General features: G+C 47.3%; 1 protein-coding gene across 2 annotated transcripts in view; it reads left to right on the forward strand.

Moving 5' to 3' along the window:
- The window catches only part of CSTF3 (cleavage stimulation factor subunit 3), a 549,241-nt gene extending 534,262 nt beyond the window's left edge, over positions 1 to 14,979 (forward strand). For both annotated transcript variants that reach the window (XM_085648242.1, XM_085648243.1), the window contains one exon: positions 13,872 to 14,979. In XM_085648242.1, coding sequence (XP_085504368.1) covers positions 13,872 to 14,077 — 206 coding nt within the window. In that variant the 3' untranslated portion in view covers positions 14,078 to 14,979. The remainder of the gene's footprint in view (positions 1 to 13,871) is intronic.
- Positions 14,980 to 23,373: the final 8,394 nt, after the last annotated feature.

Genomic DNA, 23,373 nt, shown 5'->3' on the forward strand with positions numbered 1-23,373 from the left:
ACCTCAGTGCTGCCAGACTTTGAACTTATGACCCTAACATTTACACAGATGTCGCAGCCCTATGATGGCATGGGCAACACTAGTATTTAACATGCCCTCATTTTGTGTATGCACATCGATGAACAGCTAAAAGAATGTTTCCATTACCATTGAGCAACACAGTTACATTTGTGCCCCCTTTTCTCTCTCTGAGGTCGTGTTTAAAATACTACAGAGCAATCTCAAGAGCGTTCCAGTCTGTTTTTTTTTTTTAAATTCATCTTCACAACTTGAAAAGAGCACCGCACAATCAAGCCTTCAGAAAGACGTAATGGAATTGTTATTACATCAAAGCACGTTGGCTGTGCACGGAATCATTTCTGGAACATTCTCTGCTTTGCATCCTGCAATCAGGATATGCATTTTGGCAATAAGGCAGCGAGCAGTAGCTATTTACTGTTCTTCTTTAGCTGTGGAATCTCAGCAAAGGCCCCTAATTAAGGAGAAGCGGGGTTAACCGCTCAGTGTACCACAGGGCCTCTCCAAGCCTTTCATTTTAAGGAAATCTGGTGTTACCTTACTCAGAAGAACCACTTTTCATATGTTCCGCCGTTGTTGCGCATTCAAAAACAATTATGGCGCAGCTAAGAACGATCTGCCGATAAACTACAGTACCTTAAAAGACTTTTCATTGACAGAATAAAACCTGGCAACATGTGGGAAACATTAGCACTGGTCCTCGTCCTTGTAATAAAACGGGAATTCAGTTAGTGAGATAATTGGTCATCCTGCACAGAGTGGATGACAACAAATGCTTAAATCTACTCTCTCTCTCTCTACCTCTAAGTAGCAGCCGGAGCCTGATAGCACTGTTTGTTCTTTAAAAAAAAAAAAAAAAGCATTGGCATAGCCAATAGGTTTCGCCTTTGGGGCCATATAAGTGTTTAACCATGCAACAGTTAATGTTGTTGCACCAAGGATATTGTGCTGCATAACTTAATACTTATAAGGTCCCAAAAGCGAGACCTATTGGCTATGCCAATGCTTGTTAAGTTGTGCATCCAATGTTGTTCAATAAAGGTCTTACACTCCTCTGTGTTAGGCCTAAGGCTGCTTACCCACACTACCACTAATAGACCACTTTGAGTTTTACATTGAGCCCTGTACACTTCTGGGGAACCCCTGGACTCTGTGCACGGTATAACCACCTAGTAGTATACCTTATACAGAGCTTCCTACACCCAGGATGTTGTGCGACTCGTCCTTAGTGTTATAATATTCATGGGAATCGACTCTACCCTTAAATTGTTTTCTTCCGCCATCTGGTTCAAACGTGTTCTGTAACAGTTCTAAGGGCAAGACACTCACGTGGTGTTCCTCAGGCGCAACCATTGGAAATCTTCAACACCCAAGTCAGGAGACAAACTGAGAACGATCGTAATCGACAGAAGAATAATTTCTGCGATACTGTAGTGCATGGTTGGTTTTCAGAATCAAGGCCTCCTTCAAGACCTTATTCCCCCAGATATAGCGATTAAGAGAATGTGGGCAAATGAATGGGTAATGGATTGAATGCCCTTCTGCTTTTGCCCAGAGTGCAGCTCCAAGTGCTGTGCCTTGGACTGATCACCACAGCATCCGCAATCTCTGCCTTTCCCCCGAGCACAACACGGCCTCATGTGAGTCTTGCACCGCATTTAGGTGCAAAAAGATACTACATTATAGGAGGGAGAGAAGTTTGGGTGCATCTTAGAATGCATGAACCAGTCAGCTGCCGAGACACAGAATGTATTCACTGTACAAGAACCCCTTGACTCAAACATAAGAGGCAGAGCCTTTTAGGGTCCCAGCGCACCAGCCAGCACTCGGCCCTCAGATTGTGTCTTCCAATGCTTCTGAGGGGGAGGAGAGCATGAGAACACCTACGAAGTCTACACCAGTAGAACTGAAGATGAAGTCCACTCCAAAGAGTGCTGAGTACAACTCCAGTGCTGAGCACCATCCTGAAGCCGCACACATAGAAATGCCATGATGTCAAGATAGATGCAAAAAGAGAGTGATGTCTGGGGATGGATACACAGCAGTTATTTCAACTAGGGAAGAAATATATTATTCCCTTGTGTGGGAGCCTAGTCCCCAAGTGTAACTCGTAAACAATTTACCCTCTCAGAGTCTTTGTCAATTCTTTCACCTGTCTTTTTTAATCTATTTTTTGTTATACATATATATAAAAAACTAAAATTGCCACACGAAAAACAAAACGTTGTACAAACAAAACTTAAAGGTCCCACAAAAAAACTCCTAAACCTTTCCGTACTCATACATTTTAACCCAGTTGCAATAAAATACATATATGTACGCAATCCGACGGGAGGTAATCCTTTAAACAAACAGAAACAGAGGTAAACTCCTCCTCTGTTCAGTCCATATATTGTGTGTGTTGTCAGGTGCCTATATACACATTTTAATTCAATGGACGACTCTTCTTCTGGTTGACGCATCAACGCGTTTCAGCCCACTGAGTCGGGCCTCCTCAGGACATGGGTAACACAACACAACCAAACCTCACCTACAAAACAATTATACATGCATTAAAACTATGTAACCTCTGCCTTTGCAACAGTCAATGCAATGTTAATTGCCATGCATGAGCTCATGCATGCCCATTAAAAAAGCTCAATTTTAATTGTGACCCCCACAATAAACTTTGGGATGGACAAAATAACCAATGTGTGCCACATTCTTCCTCATGCTGTGGGTAACCGGGAACCAAAACCACCTTTGTGAAGCACACCGCTCATGCATTCAAACCATTTGTTCTTGTCATTCGCCTTGTATCACCTCCCCAGGGCCCATAACATGCACTGTGTGGTCTTCGTGTGGAATTAACCTTATCCGCTGAGTAAAAATGACAAGCGACCTACTCACAAGTGAGCTTGCTGCACCCCTGCAGTATGTCGCCAATTCCACACATCATTGTGCGAGCTGGAATAAACCTAGGGTTGCAGAAATCTGATAGATTGAAGGTACTTTAGAGACCTCACCGGTTTGGCACCGGGTGTATATATGTACCTGGTAGAGGGCAGCTATTCACGAAGAGGTATGATTTGACCCCTCCAGGTGCAGACGAGTTGACGAGGCTAAGTCACATGCCCAATGATGCGGCAAGCTCACTCGTGAGTAGGTCGCTTGTCATTATTTTTATTCGGTGGATAAGGTTAATTCCACACGAAGACCACACAGTGCATGTTATGAGCACTGGGGAGGTGTTACAAGGCGAATGACATGAACGAGTGGTTATACTGCCTGATTCCAAAGAACTACAGTTCGATCGGCCCCATTCTAAATCCGAGGCCACTCGATCAATAGATCATGTCGCAACATTTTCATATGCTCAGTCTGCAGGATATCTCACCCCCACAGTTGGCGCATAGGATTTGACATTGAGTGACTTGCATCACATCCATCTTGGAGCAGAGCATCACTCATGAGTGGACAACGACTTTGCAGACCTCCTAAGCAGGACGCATCAACAAGGCCACAAATTGGAACTCCACAAGCAAGTCCTCAGAAAGTGCTTCCACCAGTGGTGGACCCCAGTCATAGACTTATTCGCCACCCTTGAAAAGCAAAATGTCAAAGCTTTGCCTCTAGATGCATTCCAGTTGTAAATGCGTTTATGGAGGAGCTCAAGAGGGTTATACCCCAAGAACACCATGGGGTCCCATTTTGAACCACCTCACTCATGTGGCTTGCAGCTCCATTCATGGAATATTGCTTTCTTTGTAGCTAACTTTGGTCAGACAATTTAGTGAATTGAAGGCTCTTGCTATCGCAGATCCATTTATACAGGTTCACAGAGACATAGTGATGCTTAGGATAATCGTCCAGTGCTTACCTAAAGTGATGTCACCTTTTCATGTCAACCAGACTATTAAGCTGCCTGTTATTTTTCCTCAACCAGATCCGATTGAGAGCGACCACTCCATACTATTCTATTCTGTTGGACTTGCAGAGCACATGGCTACCCAGGGGCTTCCCAGCGCTAGAAACTAACACGCCACTCACCGAATCTGCATCGGTGCTAGGAGAAGGCTAGTTCACAATCTGCCAGGTTTTCAGAGCCTTTCTGAAAGATAGTTTTATAGTTGATTTGAAGCAGTCTGATCGGTAAGGAATTGTTTGGGAGCTAGATGAGCAAACAATCGGCCTCCCCATCTTGAGCTGACAATTTTAGGTGCTGTCAGATGATGAACATTGGACGATCTGAGTGGCGTACCAGGAATTTAGGGTGTGGCCAAAGTTTGTAACAGCAGGAGACCTTTATCGGAAGGGCTCTATGCACAATACATAGTGTCTTGAACTGCACCGCTGCTCCACCAGGAGCTAGTGAAGTTCAGCCAGTGCCTATTTTTCTGACTGATACCTTGGGATGTACAGGAAGAGGAGGGCTGCGTCATTTTGAATTGCCTGCAACCTTTTTAATCTGTAACAAAGTGATGCGAATTACAGATAGTTAATGTAGTCTAGACGTGAGATCATCAAAGTCTGTATGCCCAGCCTTCTGAAAGGGAAAGAGAGATGATCTATAACCTTCCTAAGCATTCTAAGAATGCCATAGCAGCTTTCTTAAAGTTTTTTGGCTTGGCAGTCCATAGTGAGGGTGTTATGAAGTCAGACATACCCTAGATGTTAAGAGGGCACTTGTGTATTATTTGACGGGGCCAACAACGTTTTGTAGCCTTTGCTAAACTTTGTTATATATAAGGCAGGTATTGCAAGTTGGATTATTAAATGTATTCAGATTGCTTATGTAAAGGCAAACCTTGTAATCCCTATACCACCTAGGGCTCACTCTATATGTAAGAAGGGACCGCTATGGCTTTTCTAGGTAATATTCCTGTAGCAAACATCTGCAAAGCTGCTGCTTGGTCGACATCACGCACATTCATAAAGTATTATTGGGTGAAAATCTTACCTTGTCATGGCAAGTGCCACTAGCCACAAAAAAGGAAGAACGCCATTAATATGCATTTGAGCAGCAGGGTTGGTGTACAGGAGACCTGTCAAACGAATACAATTATGGCTCAAACCTAGGTGGGGCAGCAAAGTGAACAAATAGGGCCATTCCAGGGAGTCAAATACCTTTGTGGCATCTAAAAAGACCGCTACAACCTGCAGATCAGAATTAATAGTATGAATCGGTGCAAAGAAAGTGCACAGGTTATGAGCTGTCGCACATCGCAGCACAAAACCTACCTGATCAAGTCACACGATGAGCGGCAGAAGGGATAGTAGTCTGGAGGCAATCAGCTTGGCAAGGATCTTATTGTCGAGGTTGATCATGGATAGAGGTTGGTATGATTCACACCTTTGGGGGTTCTTATCCGGTTTGAGTATAGTAACAATCAAGGCCTCCCAAAGGGAGGGAGGCAGTATGCCAGTACGGAGGGACTCCTCCTGCATCTCAAGAAGGAGAGGTGTGATGATCTGTGCGTAGTCTTTGTCACCCAGCAGAGCATTTAGAACCTTAGTAAACAGTTTGTCTAGTATTGCCCGTGCCGCCATCCAGCCAAAGGAGTTGCAACGAATTTAAATAGCCAGTAAGGTTGGAGGAGGTCTGGGTTTGTTCGGACGCATAAAGCGAGGAGTAAAATGCTGTCATTTCTCTTTGCTCTGCCGCTGTGCCAACATGACAGTGATTCATGTTGTCTTGTATTTCAGTAATGTAGTCACTGGCCCAGGGTCTACGCAGTAGGTTGGCCAGAGTTTTCCCCGCCCTGTCTCCCTCCCCGAATCTGCGGGCGCTCACCTCCCTTACCAAATAGTCTTCATCTGTGCCACCTTCTCATAGGATGCTAGCTTGTCCCTAATGTTTGCCCACACATCTGATGAGCAGTGCCAAAAATACTGCGCCTCAAGTGCACAGATTTTCACCTCGAGGAAGTTCAAGTCTGCCCGCAGCGTCCGCTGAAAACCTGCCTGCTTTGAGATGCAGACCCCACAGATTACGACCTTGAAGGCCTCCCATAACGTAGAGGGGGAAAAACCAGAATGCTGATTTAGCTCAAAGTAGTCCACAATGGCACTTCTGACCTCCTCCCAGAAAACCTAGTCTTGCAAAGCCTCTGGCGGGAGACGTCATCTGAAGGCCCGCTGAGCGCAGTCTGGTGCGCGCAGTTCCAACAAGACTGGCACATGGTTCGATAACGTTCTAGCCAAGTGCTCTACCTTCATGGTTCAAGCATCTATATCACGAATAGCTAACCAGTAATCAATGCACGACAAGGTGGAGTGTGTTGGCGTGATGCAAGTACTCTCAATGTTCTGAAAGGTGATTGTTGGCAATGAGACTACGTGGCTGGGCTGCTGTATTCGGGTGTGGCTGTCTGGTGTCGCTAGAGCGATCGGCCAGTGAGTCTAGGATCACATTAAAATCTCCCCCCAACAAAATTGGTCCCAGTCTAAGGATGCCAGCGAGCCTCCAGACCTCAGAGAAGAAACAGGGGTCGTCGACGTTGGGGCCATAGATTGCAAGCAACTTCAATAGGATGCCCTGCAGTGTCCCAGCAAGCAATACATAGCGGCCTGCGGGTCTCATAGTACCTGGCGGGTGCGCCAGGGGGGAGTCCCTTGCAGAGCAGTATTGCCACACCCCTCACGTAATTGAAATAGTAGGCTACATATTGTTCCCCAATCCAACCAACCCACTCGTAAGCACACCCGAGTGTGTTCAGTAAGTTGTAGCTCCTGCTAGATGCCGATATCCGTCTGATGGTGTTGCAGGTGAGCTAACACCAGTCGTGCTTTGCGTTGGTCATTGAGGCTGCGTACATTCCACGTTAAGCATTTAAGCGGGCACCCAGCATGCAGAGTGTGGATAGTCAGCTAAGCGGCACTGAGTGGTGTGTGAAAGAAGTAAAGAAAGAATCACAAAGTCGAACAACCATGATCAACAGCATTGCCCTAACATTCCACCCCCTCCCCCAAATAGGCCAAATGCATCCAGTCCTCCCATCTTGCAATCCCAATTTGGTGAACATAAGAGCGAAACAGGAACTCATTCCACAGGTGTGCATCAGAGGACCAACATCCTTCTAGCCACGGGGTAGCCAGAGCAGGGATGTGTGCATGGCCAGACAGGTTGCCCACGCGGTCCGCAGCCATTACCGTCAGTGTGACATGTCAGCAGGGGTAACAGTGCTCGCCAGTGAGTCGTCGTTGCCCACCCCACCCCCCTCCCCCCATCTAGTGAAGGGAGGGTGAAATCTCAGGATTAGTCATTGTCGCTAAGCTGTCCAGGCTTATAGTTCTCAGTGTCTGGGGATGACCGCGGTGCAGCCTTCTGGATAGATTTGACTAATTTGGAGCTTCCTTCGGTTTGGTGAAGAAATGGGTCTTCTCTGGATGGAAAATTCTGAGTTTGGTGGGATGTAGCGGTGAATATTTGGCATCCGTCTGCATCAGGGAATGTTTGAACGGTAGGAAGTCTCTCTGAGCTGCCTGTACCACAACATTGAAGTCTAGGAAAATCGAGACTGGATTAACCTGGTATTGAAGGGTGTGGTGTTCTCTGCCAGGCGCAAAATCGTGTCTTGGTCACAAAGGTTTAGGCGAGCTGATGGTCCTCAGAGTTGTCCCAGGGGGCGGTCTTTGGCTGCACAATCTACGGCTCACTAGACGATGAGGACGGTGAAGAGGGCCTTCCCAAATAGCATCATGATTCAACATAGTTTTCCAGCCTGCCCATCGCGGCCAACTCTAGAATCTCTACAATTCTTATGTTGTTCCTTCTAGATCTCGCCTCTAACCTTTTGTGAGAAAGTGCCCTCTTTCTTGCATGGTATGCCCCACTTTTTGCTGAATTGCTGATGTTCTTTGACTGAGTGTGCCCTGGGCTCCTGCTAAACAGGTACCCAGGGCCTATGTTCCTTCCATAAAACTGCATTGAAGCCTAAACCCAATTGGCATCTCTGGCCACATGTCAGCCCCTGGTAAATGGTACCACAGGTACCGGTACCAGAGAAGGCCTCTAAGGGCTGCAGCACTTATTGTGCCACCCTTAGAGGTCCTGTAACCTGACACTCACACACTGCCTTTGCAGGCTGCGTGTCTTTGTGCAGAACAAAGTGAAGAGTCGACATGGCACACATCCCTGTCGTTCTCCGACTGCCGGCCGATGGCGCCGAAGGCCTTGCGGGAGCAGTCCCGAAAGCTGCTTGAGCCCCGGCCGTAGGGTCCGCGCCATTCGAGGTCCCGGTCGCGAGGGAGGTCGAGGGACCGGTCGCGGAATTCATCCAATTCATCGAAGAGTTCTCACTCTGGTTTGGGTAAGTCGAAGCATAAGAAGAAGTCGAAGTAGCATCGTCGCTCTTTGACTTCTCGTCGGTCGGCCGACCCGACGAGGGATGCGGGTGGTGCCCCTTTCCGTGACCCAGAGCGACTCCCGCCAAGCTTCGTACATTCTACGAGGCAATGCATGCCATCCTTGGGCAGCCCAAACCCGCCGGCACGCCTTCGGGCCCCGCGGACTCAGTTTGGGGGCCGAGGCCTTCTCCGCTGACGCTCCGGCCCTGCAGGCCCCTGGATCCGGATGGGCGCCGCTTGACCTGATTACACCTTCACCGGCGCCGCTTCCTCCGGCACCATTACTGCATTAGACAGTTGCGCACCCCCAGCTAGCGTCGACCCCGGCCTGCATCCTGACGTGGACCCGGAGCCGGACCGGTGTCGCCTGACACCGGACCTGGCGCTGAAAGGTGTTTTTGTGCCCATGTTTACTCCTTGGGTCCCTTTTCGAACTGTGGACTGGGAGGAGTCAGGTGACCCTCTGACTGACCAGTTGGACAGTGAAGAGGACTGGAGAGAGTAACTGGGGAATGCCAGTGGTTTGGACACCTCCCCTGACCTTGGCATGTTGTCTCCTCCTACTGTGGCTACGGAGGAGGGATCTTCGTATGCAGTGGTGTTGCGTAGGGCAGCAGAGGCTCTCAACCTCAAACTCCCTACAGTGGCAGTCAGGACTAACCTCCTGACAGAGGTGCTTCAGCCAGCGGCGAGCTCTTTGGAGGCTCTGCTTCCGTTCAACAAGGCCCTTACTGACGTCGTTTTGGGCACCTGGTCCAGACCCAACATGGGGGCTCCCATGGATAGGATGATTGCCCAACGCGACACCACTTTCCTTTCCCAACACCCCACTCCCGAGAGCTTGGTGGTCCAAGCCTCTACTTAAAAAAGCGCATTCCCTACCGCTCCACCGGAAAGGAAATCCAAGTAGCTGGATCATCTTCAAAAGAAGATTTTCTCTTCAGCCAGCTTGGGACTGCGGTCAGTAAACACCTCATGTCTATTGGGCCGTTATTCCCACTCTGTGTGGGACTCGGATGCGCAGGTGCTGCCTCAGTGTCCGGAGGAGGCCCGGACAGTGCTCTCCCAGGCTATTGCTGCCAGGAGGGATGCGCCAAGTTTACCATCCGTTATGGGCTGGATACTGCCGACTCTCTGGGTAGAACGATTTCTACGTCAGTAGCTCTTCGGCACTATGCCAGAATACCAGCATGGACATGCCCTTTGATGGCCGTCGCCTTTTGGGCGACAAAGCGGACAATGCTTTAGAGCGTTTCAAGGACTCACAGGCTACGGCCAAGTCCTTGGGCCTCTCCAGCCGCCCTGCGCAGTCCGCTTTTAGCCCCCTTTGTGGCTACAGAAGGGGTGCCCCGCTACGTCATGCCCAGAGCCACAGACCGGAGCAAATTACCCAACCTTTGCGTGGCCGGGGACGTGGGAACAACCGTTGTGGTTCCGGGGGACAGCGGGCAGGCCAGTCCACCAACCCCCCTCTGCAGCACCCTCCAAACCTTCCTACTCCGACCTTCCGGGCCCATCAAAAGCCAGTGGGTGGCAGGATTCACCATCACCTCCCCCACTGGCGCACCATCACGTCGGACAGGTGGGTTTTGCAGATAGTCTAAAGGGACTACTCCCTCCCCTTTGAGGCTACCCCTCCAGCCATGCCACTGCAATACCACAGCATGTCGGAGGATCATCTGGCCCTTCTCCAGCAGGAAGTTACGGCTATCTTGGCTAAGGGAGCCATCGAGCACGTTCCTGTCCCTGAAGTAGGTTGTGGTTGTTATTCCCACTAATTTCTGGTTCCCTAGAAGGACAAGGACCTGCATCCTATCTTGGATCTCAGGAACGGCAACCGCTTCCTCCGGAAGGAGAAGTCAAGATGTTTACGCTTGCTCAGGTCTTGCCTGCCCTCGGCCCGGAAGACAGAATGGTAGCGTTGGACTTGCGGGACGCCTATTTTCACATCCCCATCCTGCCGGACCACGGCGTTACCGGAGGTTCACGGTAGGCCACGAGCTTTTTCAGTTCATCGTACTACTCATTTGGCCTTACCAGCGCCCCTCGGGTGTTCACGAAAGTGATGCCGGTGGTCGCAGCTCATCTGCGCAGATCAGGGGTTTGTCTTCCCCCATCTCGATGACTGGTTGTTAAAGGCGGGATCGCCCAGGCAGTCCTCTCCCACCTCCATACTACAGCCGGCCTCCTGCATTAGCTGGGGTTCTCCATCAATTTGCCGAAGTCACACATGAGTCCCTCTCAGAAGCTCCTCTTCATCTGAGTGGTTCTGGACATGACGCAGTTTTGGGTCTATCCTCCCGAACAGCGAGTCTGGGATATTCAGGCTGTGATTCCAATCTTTCAGCCTCTATCCTGGGTTCTGGTCAGGCTGACCCTGAGGCTGCTGGGCCTAGTGGCCTCCTGCATCCTGCTGGTCGATCATGCCAGTTTGCATATACGGGCTCTGCAGTGGGACCTGAAGTTCCAGTGGGCGCCTCATCAGGGGAATCTGTCCATTCAGATCTCGGAGGCCACTGAGCGTTAACTGCAGTGGTGGCTCAGGAACCAGGATTGGGTCAGTGGCAGATCCCCCTCCCTTCCCCAGCCAGAGCACACTGTGGTGACGGATGCATCCCTTCTGGGATGGGGCGGCCACATGGGAGAGGCGGAGATCAGAGGCCTCTGGTCTCTGACGGAGTCCGGACTCCATATCAACCTTCTGGAGCTCTGGGCAATCCGTTTTGCACTGATGGCATTCCTTCCCTCTGTCCGGGGAAGAGTAGTGCAGGTGACAACACCACCGCTATGTGGTACTGCAACAAACAGGGCGGGGTGGGGTCGTGGACCATATGTCATGAGGCCCTCGGCCTCTGGACATGGCTGGAACATCAGGGCATATCCCTGGTGGTTCAGCACCTGGTGGGTTCCCCGAATGCCAGGGCGGCCAAACTCAGCCCCAGGTGCATGATGAATCACGAATGGCGTCTTCACTCTGAGGTGGTGCAAGGTCTCTTTCGACAGTTGGGATTGCCTTGGTTAGATCTATGCGCCACCGAAGAGAACGCGCAATGTCAGCAATTCTGTGCGTTAAATTTCCCAGGCGACAATCGCTCGGCGACGCTTTACGTCGCAAGTGGAGTTGCGGTCTGTTGTTCGCCTTTCCGCCTATACCACTTCTGCCCAGAGTGCTAAAGAAGATCAGGCTCGACCGGGCCACAGTCATCCGTGTGGCTCCGGATTGGGCACAAAGAGTCTGGTATCCCGAGCAGCTGAACATGGCCATCGATCCTCCGACCCGTCTGCCTCTTCGGAAGGATATTCTGCCGCAGCAACAGGGGACGGTCCTCCACCTCCTTGCGTGCAGATTGAGCGGCAGCAGTTGACGTCATTCGACCTGCCTCCCGAAGTCTGTGATGTAATTTTGGCAGCCTGGCGTCCCTCCACTAAGACCGTATACGCCTGCCGGTGGAACAAATTTGTGGCATGGTGCACAGCAAAGGCTGTGGATCCCCTCTCTGCCCCTCTTTCTGAGGTTCTCTTGTTCCTCCTTTCTTTGGCCCAGCAGGGCTCTGCTCTGGGCACTATCGAGCGCTATCTCTCAGCTATCTCTGCCTTCCTTCGGCTTCCAGATCAGCCTTCTCTTTTCAAGTCCCCGATTGTAAATCGTTTCTTGAAAGGCATAACTCATCTCCTGCCTCCTATTCCCTTCGTTATGCCTCAGTGAGACTTGAACCTGGTTTTAACTTATTTAATGTGTGCTCCCTTTGAGCCGCTTCACAACTGTCCTTTGTGGCTTTTAACTCTCAAAACTGCATTCCTGGTAGCCATCACGTCTGCCAGACGAGTGAGTGACCTCCAGGCGCTTTCTTCAAAGCCTCCTTTTCTATCTGTGCATCCGGACAAAGTGGTCCTTAGGACCCGTCCATCCTTTCTGCCCAAGGTTGTCACTGCCTTTCACATCGGGCAGACCATCACTTTGCCCACCTTCTTTCCGACTGCACATCCTTTGAAGGAGGAAGAGAGGCTCCACCGTCTGGACCCAAAACGTGCGCTTTCCTTTTATCTGGATCGCACCAAACAGTTCCGGGTGGATGACCAGCTCTTTGTGGGGTACGTGGGCCGTACACAAGCAAACTATCTCCCGATGGGTCGTTTTGTGTATTAAAGCCTGCTATTCTCTGGCGAAGAAGGAGCCTCCAGTGGAGCTGCATGCCCATTCCACCAGGGCGACGGCAGCCACTACTGCTCTGGGACGAGGTGTTCCTCTGAATGACATCTGTCAGTAAGATACGTGGGCATCCCTGCATACATTAACCAAGCACTACTGCCTGGACAGTCAATTCCGGAGAGACTGCTTCTTTGGCCGTCCTGTTCTCCAGGACTTCCTGGTGTGATCTTGGTTCGCAGACCCACCTCCAGGGTTGGTATTGCTGGGGTAATAATTCTAAGGGAAGGAATCTATAACTAACGTGTTTCTTTCAGATGAACAAGTTACTTACTTTTGGTAACGATATATCTGTAAGAAATATTAGTTAGTTATAGATTCCTTACTGCTCCACCCATCCTCCCCGTTCTGCGAACGGATTTCTAGGGTTAAGGTTATCCTTTCAGGGCCCTAGGTTTGTGCACCAGTGTATTACATGGCTCTGCGTTTCTGGCGCGGAAAGTCGTGTACAGAACTGACGACAGCGCGCGAGGACGGCGTCTAAGTAGCTGCCGAAACGTCATCCCGGCGACACGACCCCAACGACGAATGTGGAGCCGACCGACGCCACCTTCCGACACGCAGAGGTACTGCTGACTAAAAACTTTCCGGATCCAGTCTGACGCCTGGGGGTAATTCTAAGGTAAGGAATCTATAACTAACTAATGTTTCTTACAGATATATCGTTACCGAAGGTAAGTAACTTTTTCTTCTGGTAAAACAAGCTGCTTTACACTCCTTCAGGATAAGCCTGAAGGATGCTCTCCAAGGCTACCACTTGGATACCCAAGAGAAGGTAGTGGCCCTATGGATCACTGCCTAGTCCTCCAAAAACATTTGGGGACCATTCACAAAGGGGGAGGGATCCCCTGACAAACCGGTTACCACCCCCTTTGAGATGTGGGCTAAAGTATTAATGTTTTACGACTGCATTTCGGTCATATGACATCAATACACACCCCTTCCAAATAGCGATTGTTCATGATTTCCTAAACAGTGATTCAGTAACAGGTTGGCAAATTGCTGTATGGGTTTAGTGCATTTAAAAACACATTTTCTTGTCGCAAACAGAGCAATTTTCCGAATTTCACGCTTTGCAACAACAAAATGCGTTCATACATCCGGCCCTTACTTTTTTACTGTTGATTTTTTATTATATCCCCTTTAAGTAGGTGGTTCAAATGACCATGCATTCCACATGTTCATATTACTATTTTGTGTGAATAGTTTTCAGATTTATATCTTTTATTGCACATTTTCCTAATTTAAAAGGAAGGGCGAAGTAAATAATGCGATGTACTGCACACATCATATTAATTTTGTTCTCCTTACTACAAAGCTGTCGAAGAAGCTGTAAAGCTAATTACTGGAGGCCAAGCTGAAATAGCTACTGCTGCTGAAGGCAATGGACCTGTGGAAAATAACGCTGTAGTCAAATCTGCAAAGAGACCAAATGAAGATTCAGATGACGACGAAGAAAAGGGAGCAGCTAATCCCCCAGTTCATGACATCTACAGAGCACGGCAGCAAAAGCGAATCCGGTGAAGCACGTTTACAAAGCACCTGCTGTGAAAGACACTTGCTATTTAAAAGGATGGTAGTTTTTTGCCTCTACCATCACCTGTTCCAAGAACAACAGTTTTTATAAGCATCTTGGAGACAAGATTGTGTTGTTACTGTGGTGCGCTGTTACCATATGATTCATGACTACAAGAACAATTGAAAAAGATGTGCAAAATGTTTTCGATAAGCCTCTTCTCTCTAAATGTGTGTGGTTGCATATACCTTGAAGTCTTGCATGTTTTTCAACAGTTTTATTTTAAAAACTGGATGACAAAATGTGAAAGCTTTTTAATTCACGTTTCTTAATTTAGTTCTTGGTTTGCTCATGCAGAGTACTGCCTTGGTTATTTTTATTATTTATGATAAAATGTACAGGAGATCCCATTATTAATTTCAGAATGGAAAACAATCCCCAAAAAACGAAATGTAGTCATTAACACCATGGCTCACGTTTGTCCTACTTTTATTGGTGTACAGTACAGAAGGTGAGTTTTTGCTGCATCATCCAGTCAATAAACAAGAAATGTTATAACTACACAAAAGATACAAATGTTTTAATAAAGGTGACAGAATCTTACCTTTCAAGCAACACAAGTCTTAATTAAAAAAAAAAAATGCATTTTAAAAACACTTTCCCTTTTCGTTCCTCCCAACCAAATTAAAATACTAATGATGGGATGAATCATTTTCTAATGGTGTCAAAACGTGGATGTTTTTGCCCTTTAAATTTTATGCCTCAGTATTTGTATGTTAATTGGTGGAACATTTTCTTTTAATTTTGTGTTGTTGAGTGTCCTTTATTAAAAAAGGCTTCCACATCTTTGTTGTAACAACACACACATAAGGGTTTACCATGCCTAATAAAAAAAGAGTAAACAATCCAATGGGTGTGGATTGCATTTTTCTAAATTAGTCTTGAATTCAAATGTAAAAAAAATTCTTATAGCTACCTTCCAGGATAAGAATGTTTTTTCACACTTTTGCTGTGATTCCCATCGTATTTAAAATGTATTTAAATTATTTATAGTAACTTTAACAATGGTGGCCTCTCATTAATGTTCTTTTGAAATAGAAAACTGTTGATGTAAAATAAGCATTTCAATAAACATTTCTATAGAAGTTTCAAAGAGAAGTTTGGCAGAGTGGAAGCATACATCGTCACTTGTGGTTGCGTATGGCGGTGCCACGGGCTTTGCAACCTGTAGCTACAGGGCTCTGTAGCGTGCCTGGAGCAGCATGCAGAAAAAGGGATGCAGAGGCACAATGCACCAACCCCAATGTACTAAAATACATTAGGATGGCCCTGTATGGGGCTGTGTATTAAATGTGATTATAAAACAGCAGGGCAGTCAAATAATTTCAATAACTTTTGTTGCTTGTCAGTTGATCAGTTTTACAGCCTTAGGGTCTGTGGTACTACACAAGCTAGTGCTTGCTAATTGCATACAGATTGATTTGCAAACTCTCCCTTATGTTGCTAGGTGACAAATGAACTAATCAGTAACGTTGCAAAGTGAATATTTGCAGGAGGTCGCAAAACTGACTACCTCATAAATATAAATGTCAGGAGCCATTTTGCAACTCCTTGCGAGGGACAACAGCTCACTTTACCTGCATTTGCATTCCCGGTGTGTGAACATTTGTTTTAAGGCAGATGCTTTTAAAGAAAAAGTTGTTATTGCCCCAATGGCCCTCGTGGATGGTGATGTTGCATAATTGTTTTTATTAAATAGTAGTGGGAAAAGATGGACCTCCAGGGGAAGATGAAGTGGCCCCCTTCACCACTATTTGCTCCCCTGAGGCTGCCTGCAAGTATCCCCTTGGGAACAACTTCCCCATAGCAAATCCATCACCACCCCAACCCAGGTATCGGTAACTGATCAATGGTTTGTAACTGCAATTGCGGTCACAAGCCGCAAATTGGAGGATTCCACCTCCTATTGGTGATTCAGAATGGATCATAAATGCACACAAGAGGTCAAACTGAGAGTCAGCTGCAGTATCCCTGGTAAAATCCTCGAGGCCTGACCCATGGAGGACTGGTTTTAACTTAAGGGAGGAGAAGATGAACAGGTAGGGCTTAACCCTACCCTCCACCAGGTGCCGTTTGTTTAAAGTGCTTTAAAAGCAGAGTTGATTTTTTTATAATTGTTTTTTTAAAAAAAACAATTATTTCATGCCTGCAATGTGTTGATTAACAGGTCGTTTTATTCATGTTGTGTCTGTATGTTATATATTTTTATTTTCCTTAATAACTGACCCTTCCTGTAGGGTGCCGTAGAAAGTTCCAAGCATGCTGACTCACTTTGCAGTGCAGTGAAAATATGTGCATTCTAAACAATCTTGCTGTAGGTTACAGTAGGCAAACAGTCGGGCCCAGTAAAGGAGGCTTTGCAGGCAGGCACAGACACACTGTATTGCTGCTAGTAAATTTTAAATGTAATATCTTTTCCAAATTCATATGATAAAACAGTATGTGCTGCAGAACAGGTTTAGTCTGGTTTTCCTTTCAAATGTCTTTGCCAGGCTGCTCTTTTAGATATAGTACTGATGTCCCTCACAGCAAGATAGTCTCTGTCTACAACACCCACAACAGAGGCACAAAGTGTAGTCAGCCCAACTGAAAGCGTAATCAAGAACAAGCATTGGCATAGCCAATAGGTCTCGCCTTTGGGACCTTATAAGTGTTTAGCCATGGAACACTTGATGTTGTTGCACCAAGGATATTGTACTGGATAACTAAACACTTATAAGGTCCCTAAGGGGAGACCTATTGGCTATGCCAATGCTTTTTTTAATTTTTTTTATAAAGGACAAGCAGTGCTATCAGGCTCCGGCTGCCACTTAGTCCACTGCATCCCACGTAGACGTTGCAGCCATCTTTGAGAGAGGTAGAGGGGTAGAGGGAGAGGTAGAGAGGTAGAGGGAGAGGTAGCGAGGTAGGGGGAGAGGTCGAGGGAGAGGTAGAGAGGTAGGTAGAGAGAGAGTTAGAGGTAGAGAGAGGTAGAGGAAGAGAGAGAGGTAGAGAGAGAGAGGTGGAGAGAGAGAGGTGGAGAGGTAGAGAGAGGTAGAGCGAGGTGTAGAGAGAGAGAGAGGTGTAGAGATAAAGAGAGAGAGAGGTAGATAGAGGTGTAGAGAGGGAGAGGTAGAGAGGTAGACGTGGTGATGGTGGTGGACGTGGTAGTGGTGAGGATAACCTTCAAACTCCTCACCCACGCACACAGGCACTCCACAACACCGGTCCAACGTACCTCAACAGCCGACTCAGCCTCTACACCCCCACCCGCCAGCTCCGCTCCGCAGACCACGCCCTCGCCACCGTCCCCCGCATCGGAATAGTGACCGCCGGCGGCAGATCATTCTCCCACCTCGCCGCCAAGACATGGAACACCCTCCCCATTCGCCTGCGGCAGACCGAAGACCTTCTGACCTTCAGAAGACTCCTCAAGACCCGGCTCTTTGAACAGTAGTAGCTCCCCCCACCTAGCGCCTTGAGACCCTCGCGGGTATGTAGTGCACTTTACAAATGCCATGATTGATTGATTGATTGGATGTGGTAGTGGTAGTGGTAAATGTGGTGGTGGTGGACGTGGTGGTGGAGGTGGTGGTGGATGTGTTGTGTGCATATACATTCCTATGACTGAAATTGTATATGTCGTCAATTTTGTGTTCAACATTCTGGCCAGCGTTTTCTCATGTGCATAGACCTAAATCACAAATACCGTAATGTGTAAAAAGACTATAATATGAATTTTACAGGAAACATTATACGGCAGTTCGAAAAAGAGTTTGGAAAACGTAGAAGTGAAGGACACGGCGAAAAGTCACACGGTCCCAGACCTAATAAGTGTCCCTCACCGCAATGTCCGGATCTCCGTCCACAGAAATGCAGACAATACACTTCCACTGTGTGGGGAAGCTGCCACTGTGCCTTATAAATTAATACTGTGAGCCACACTTGATGAGCCACACTTGACGATGACCCTCGGTAGACATCCTCTCCAGCATTTGCAGAATCTCCTTTCAGTATTTGCATCCACACATTACTTTGCAATGTCATTAAACAAATGTATTTATTTAAAAGTAATCACAGACATGGTGGTCTGCTTACCCCAGCAGGCCACCATCACTATGATGCCAGCATATCATAATAGGCCGCAATTTGTGACTTAAATCATTATTATTCATGATGTAGACTCATTTCATTAGACTGCAATTCGGTATTTTGGGAACTTGCTTATTAGTATATAGGTCACATGCTTGAACCAATACCCGTTATCAGCGGAGAGCCTCCAGGAACATTACAAAAAGAAGTAAATGGTATTAACATACCAGCTGGCCACTACAGTAATGCTTATTTAGTAGCACATTAGATTAATTGTTAACTGCTCAAACTCCTTCAAATTTAAGTGTGTTCTAAACTCCCGCCTGTTCTCCAATATAGCTCATATTTCATAGCATGAGTGTGTAGGAAGCTGGCTCTGTATATACTATACCAAAGTAAGGTATAGTGTGTATAGAGACCAGTGGATCCCCAAAGGCCTACAGTGGTAAAAGTAGATCATATCTTACTCTCTATTTATGGTAGTGTGTGTGAGCAGTAAGGCTTTATCAGAGGGTAGTGTTAAAAATGTATTGTATCTTTGATCTATAAAAATTGATAAATAATCGGGCTGACCTCTTGGTGCGTCTACGGGAGGCATGGACGGGGGATGGGGTTGAGTTGGACGACGAGGACTGGCAGTCCGCGCTGTCATCTCCTAAGGAGGTGGCCATCCCGGCCCGTCTCCGTTTGGTCCAGCTTAAGATCCTCCATGGCCAATCCTGATTGGGGGTGGTCTCTGTGCAGAGGCTGCAGGCGACGGCGGGGAGTTCTTGAGGGGTCAACCCACTGTGGACTCAGACTCTGGGGGACCGGTGGGATACTCTGACTCGGGCCATAGGCGACAGGTGCAGTGGTGGTTCCAGGCGTCGGGTTTCTTTGTCTTCCGCAGGCTCTGAGTCTTGATTTGAGGATTCTTTTGAACAGAGCTGCTGTTCACAGGAGATCCGGTCTTTGTAGAAGGCAGTCAGTCCTCCCAGGAGTCTGAAGGTTGCTTGCTGCAGTACAAGGCAGCTTTTGGAGCAGGATCTCTGGAAACTGCAGATGGGCCGGTAGGGCTGGGACCATGTCAGTTATTCTCTGCAGTATCATATGCTGGGCGTCTTTGTTTCTAGGCCCAGGAAGCGAAGGCTCCGACCCCAGGGGTCCAGAAACATGTCTTGTGGTGGCAGGCTGGTGTTTACCAGTCATGGAACCCACCCGAAGCTGCTTGTTTTTCAGGGGGAATCTAAGATGCCCTCTGAGTGCATGGTATAATAAATCCCACACTGGCATCAGTGTGGTTTTAATATGATGAGAAGTTTGCTACCAAACTTCCCAGAAGTCAGTAAAGCCATTATGGTGGTGTGGAGTTCGTAATGACAAACTCCCATCCAGTATACTCTTTATGGATGTACTGCACTTACAATGTCTAAGAATGGACTTAGATGCTGTAGGGGTACAGTGCTCATGCAACTGTACCCTCACCAGTGGTATAGGGCACTCAGCTAGAGGAGTGTCATACCTATACCATAGGCAGTGGGTTGCAGGCATGGCACACAGGACCCCAGAAACCCAACACCCAAGACAGATTTCTCACCTTTAAACCGATAACCTAATTTTCTTCAATGGAACTGCATTAACTGGTTTTCTATGGAATAAGTTCTAAGTGTGGAGATGAAACTTGTATGAAAACCTAAGAGACTGTGTGTTTAGAAAAACGAACTTGCTTACCTTTTATCCAGGAAATGTTCCAGTGTGATATATAGGCATATCGCACTTAGTAGACAATCCTGAAAAGTAATCAAAAGTAATTACAACTGTATTTGCACATTTTTACAAACCGGTCAGAAAAGTCAATATTCATCCTGCTTGCTTTTTAACAATCTGTCTTGGTCTGAGTTCAGTCTTTTAGTGTGTGACATAATTTCTTGACTGAGTGTGTACAATAAACTCTTCACTTTTCTCTGCCACCAAAAGAGAGAGAGAGAAAAAAAATTATAAAAAAAAAAAAGGTGCAGGATCTCTAACGGAGGTGCAATATGTGCTGCAGCCCTTAGAGGCCTTCCCGGTTCGCAATGCCCTTGGTACCTTTTACAAGGGACTTAAATGTGGCCAGAGAGGTGCCAATTGAGGGTACAAAGGTACAGTTTTGGGAAAGAACGCAGGCCCTGGGAAACTGATTGGCAGGGGCCCAGGGCACAGTGGTGGCTCAGTGGACTAACGCGTCCACTGCAGGGGCCTGTGTTCGACCTCATGGTCACAGGTTCAAATCCCGGCGGGTCCACTCAGCCTTTCATTCATCTGAGGTCGATAAAATGAATACCATTGAGTTGGGGAACAGTACACATTGCTATTCAGCGCCAAGAAACCTCTGGGTGAACGTGCGCTTTACAAATACACATGTTATGTTATCAAGTCAAAGTGCATTAGAAATCTGGTAAAAAGTGGGGTAGTTACTGCAATAGAAACCCACCTTCTTACAGCATGTGCAAAGTAAACCTTTAGAAACAGGAAGGAGGAATGGTCCTGTGAATTTTGAAAAAATAGCCAAACTCAATCTTGAGCCATTTCAAACTTGAGTCTCAATAAACAGATCCCACTGTGCTTTATAATTAACACTATGAGCTACACTTGAGATTGAACATCCGTAGACATCCTCCCCAGCATTCTTAGAATCACCTTTCAATATTTCATCTCCACATTACTTTACACTTCCAACTCCTGTAAGGCTCTCTTTGCCCTTCTAAACTGGGGTGGTGTAGTGGGCAAAAGAACGATGGATTTAACCCAGATCTCTTGACTGGGGGAGAATGTTTGCATTGTCAGCATTCCGTCCATCATTTGTTTGTTGTAACTCTCTTTGCTGAAACAGTGATCTAGTAGTAACTTAGCAGTGGACAGACCGGTAACCTTACTATAGTGTCGATCAAAGTACCAAATCTTGCGCTATCTTCACATGCAAGTACATTTTGCAGCGTGAATCCTTTTCTGGATTCACATGCTGTGCATTATTCTGCCATCTAGTGGTTGGGTCCAGAATAGTCTGTTTTTTTTTGTTTTTTTCTCTGTTTGGGGGATCGTCAACCACCATTTGGAGCTAGGTCCATCCCTTGTGTGATGTCTGACAGCACCCCGGAAGTTCCTGTGCGTGGTAGCCATCTTCAGATTCTTTTTTCCGCTGTTGGGTCTGGAATCAAAGGGAGACTACGAAGATTTGGCCAAAATCCCTGAAAGAATCACAGAATTGGACTAGAAATACCACCGAACATCAAGGTGTGCCCGCAGAATCGACGCACAGAGGCTCGGATGTTGTCGAAATACTTGAAGGGGACGCCGAAAAGAGGAGTGCCGGGAAGAAAGTGACGAAGTACACAGAGAAAAAGACGTACTAGGTAAGAAACCTGCAACCGTTGGAACCCAAGGGCCACAAAACAAAGGCACAGCAAAAGGCAGCCCAGGTTTAGAAGAAAACGGCAACCAAGGGTCAGCCGCGATCAAAAGAACCCCAAGGATCCCACCCCAGGGATACTGAAGAAGGAAGATCGTCAAAAAGGCCTAAGGCAACTGTCAAACGAGACGCCGCGAAGGGGAACACATCATCTTCAAAGCTGGAAACCACCACACCAAAGAAGAGCATCTCCCCGGCCTCAGACGCCGAAAGGGTCCTCGTGGTGGAAAACAAGAAGAGACACCTCGAAGCGGAAATGGCGGCACCCCTTCAAATTAAAAATGGAGTTTGATGAAACTCTGAAGGGATTCTGTATTCCCGCGAAGCCCACAGTCAACCCCAAAGACGCCAAAGAAGAGGGAGAAATCTTCAAATCACCAGAAACCCCCGAACCACGCGAGGAAGAGCTCTTAGAAGAGCTCGACACACTAGAAGGGGAAGAGACATTGGAGACTTTCAAGGAAGAATGGAACGACCGAGACATAGACTCCCTGAAGAGGAGATCTGTAGCTATCCCTCGAAAGCTTCACCACCAAGTGACATAGCCTTCTACAACAGCCTCATACATCAGCTGACACTTTCTGGGTACCCCTGGAAGAGAAAAAAGGTGACTCATGCTTCCTCCTAGAGACTTTGACTTCTTCTACCAAGGGGACACGCTATCTCCCAATGCTACCAAGCATTCTAGATTAGGGGAAAGAGGCATTCAGAGAACCATCCTCAGCCAAGGAGATAACACCAAGGGCTGAAAAGAAATATAAAACCTCCACAAAGGACCCTAAATACATCCAGGGAAACACAGTGCCAGACTCAATCATTGTCACCACAGCAAGAACGAGGTGCAACACCCACTCAGCCACTGGCCCACCCCCTGAAAGAGAGAGCAAGAGAATGGACATGGTGGGGAGAAAAATGGAAAGAGAAGCAGCAACACAACGGCGCATTGCAAATTCCAATGCTCTTCTTAACAGGTATGGCCATCAACAATGGGATAACATTGAGGAACTCATGAACAAGCTCCCAGAAGAAGACCGGAAAAGAGCTAAATCCATCATACATGAAGGGAAAAACATAGCTAATACCTGCCTGAAATCAGCCCTTGACGCAGCCGATACAGTCAGCAGACAAATGTGCATAGGTACCACGTTATGAAGGCATTACTGGCTACGAATATCAGCGTTCAAGCAAGAGGTCAAAACCTCAATTATTAATAGACCACAGGAAACTCCCTCTTTGGAAAGGAAGTAGATGAGTCATTACAATAAATAATGAAAGACAATGAAATGGCCAGAGCTATGGGAGTCTTACAAAAGAGAGGCACCTTCAAAAGAGGAGGCTTTAACACCAGAAGACCCACAGGAAGAGGAGTCTTCTCAACAGGCCAGCAGTAACAACAACAAAATCAAGGCAGTGGACAGCAGTCAAATCAGCAGTCCGGGTACCAAGCCTGGCAACAGCAGCCAAAGCAGCCCTTTCAAGGCAGATCAAAAGGCACGGGGCAGCCCTTGAGAGGTGGAGGAGCAAATTCAAAGTGACTTGCCTACAACAGAGGACCCACACACAACACCAGTGGGAGGCAGGATAGCACACCACCTGCAACAATGGCAAAACATAACAGACATTTGGATTTTAAATTTGATAAAATTGTATAGAATTAACGAACAAGCCTCCAGCAAACCATCCAAAGAAGAAAAAGTTCCTAAAATCAGACCGCGTACACTTAAGATTCGAAATAAAGAAACTCCT

This window comes from Triturus cristatus, chromosome 3_2 (genome assembly GCF_964204655.1).
Source record: "Triturus cristatus chromosome 3_2, aTriCri1.1, whole genome shotgun sequence".
NCBI lineage: Eukaryota > Metazoa > Chordata > Amphibia > Caudata > Salamandridae > Triturus > Triturus cristatus.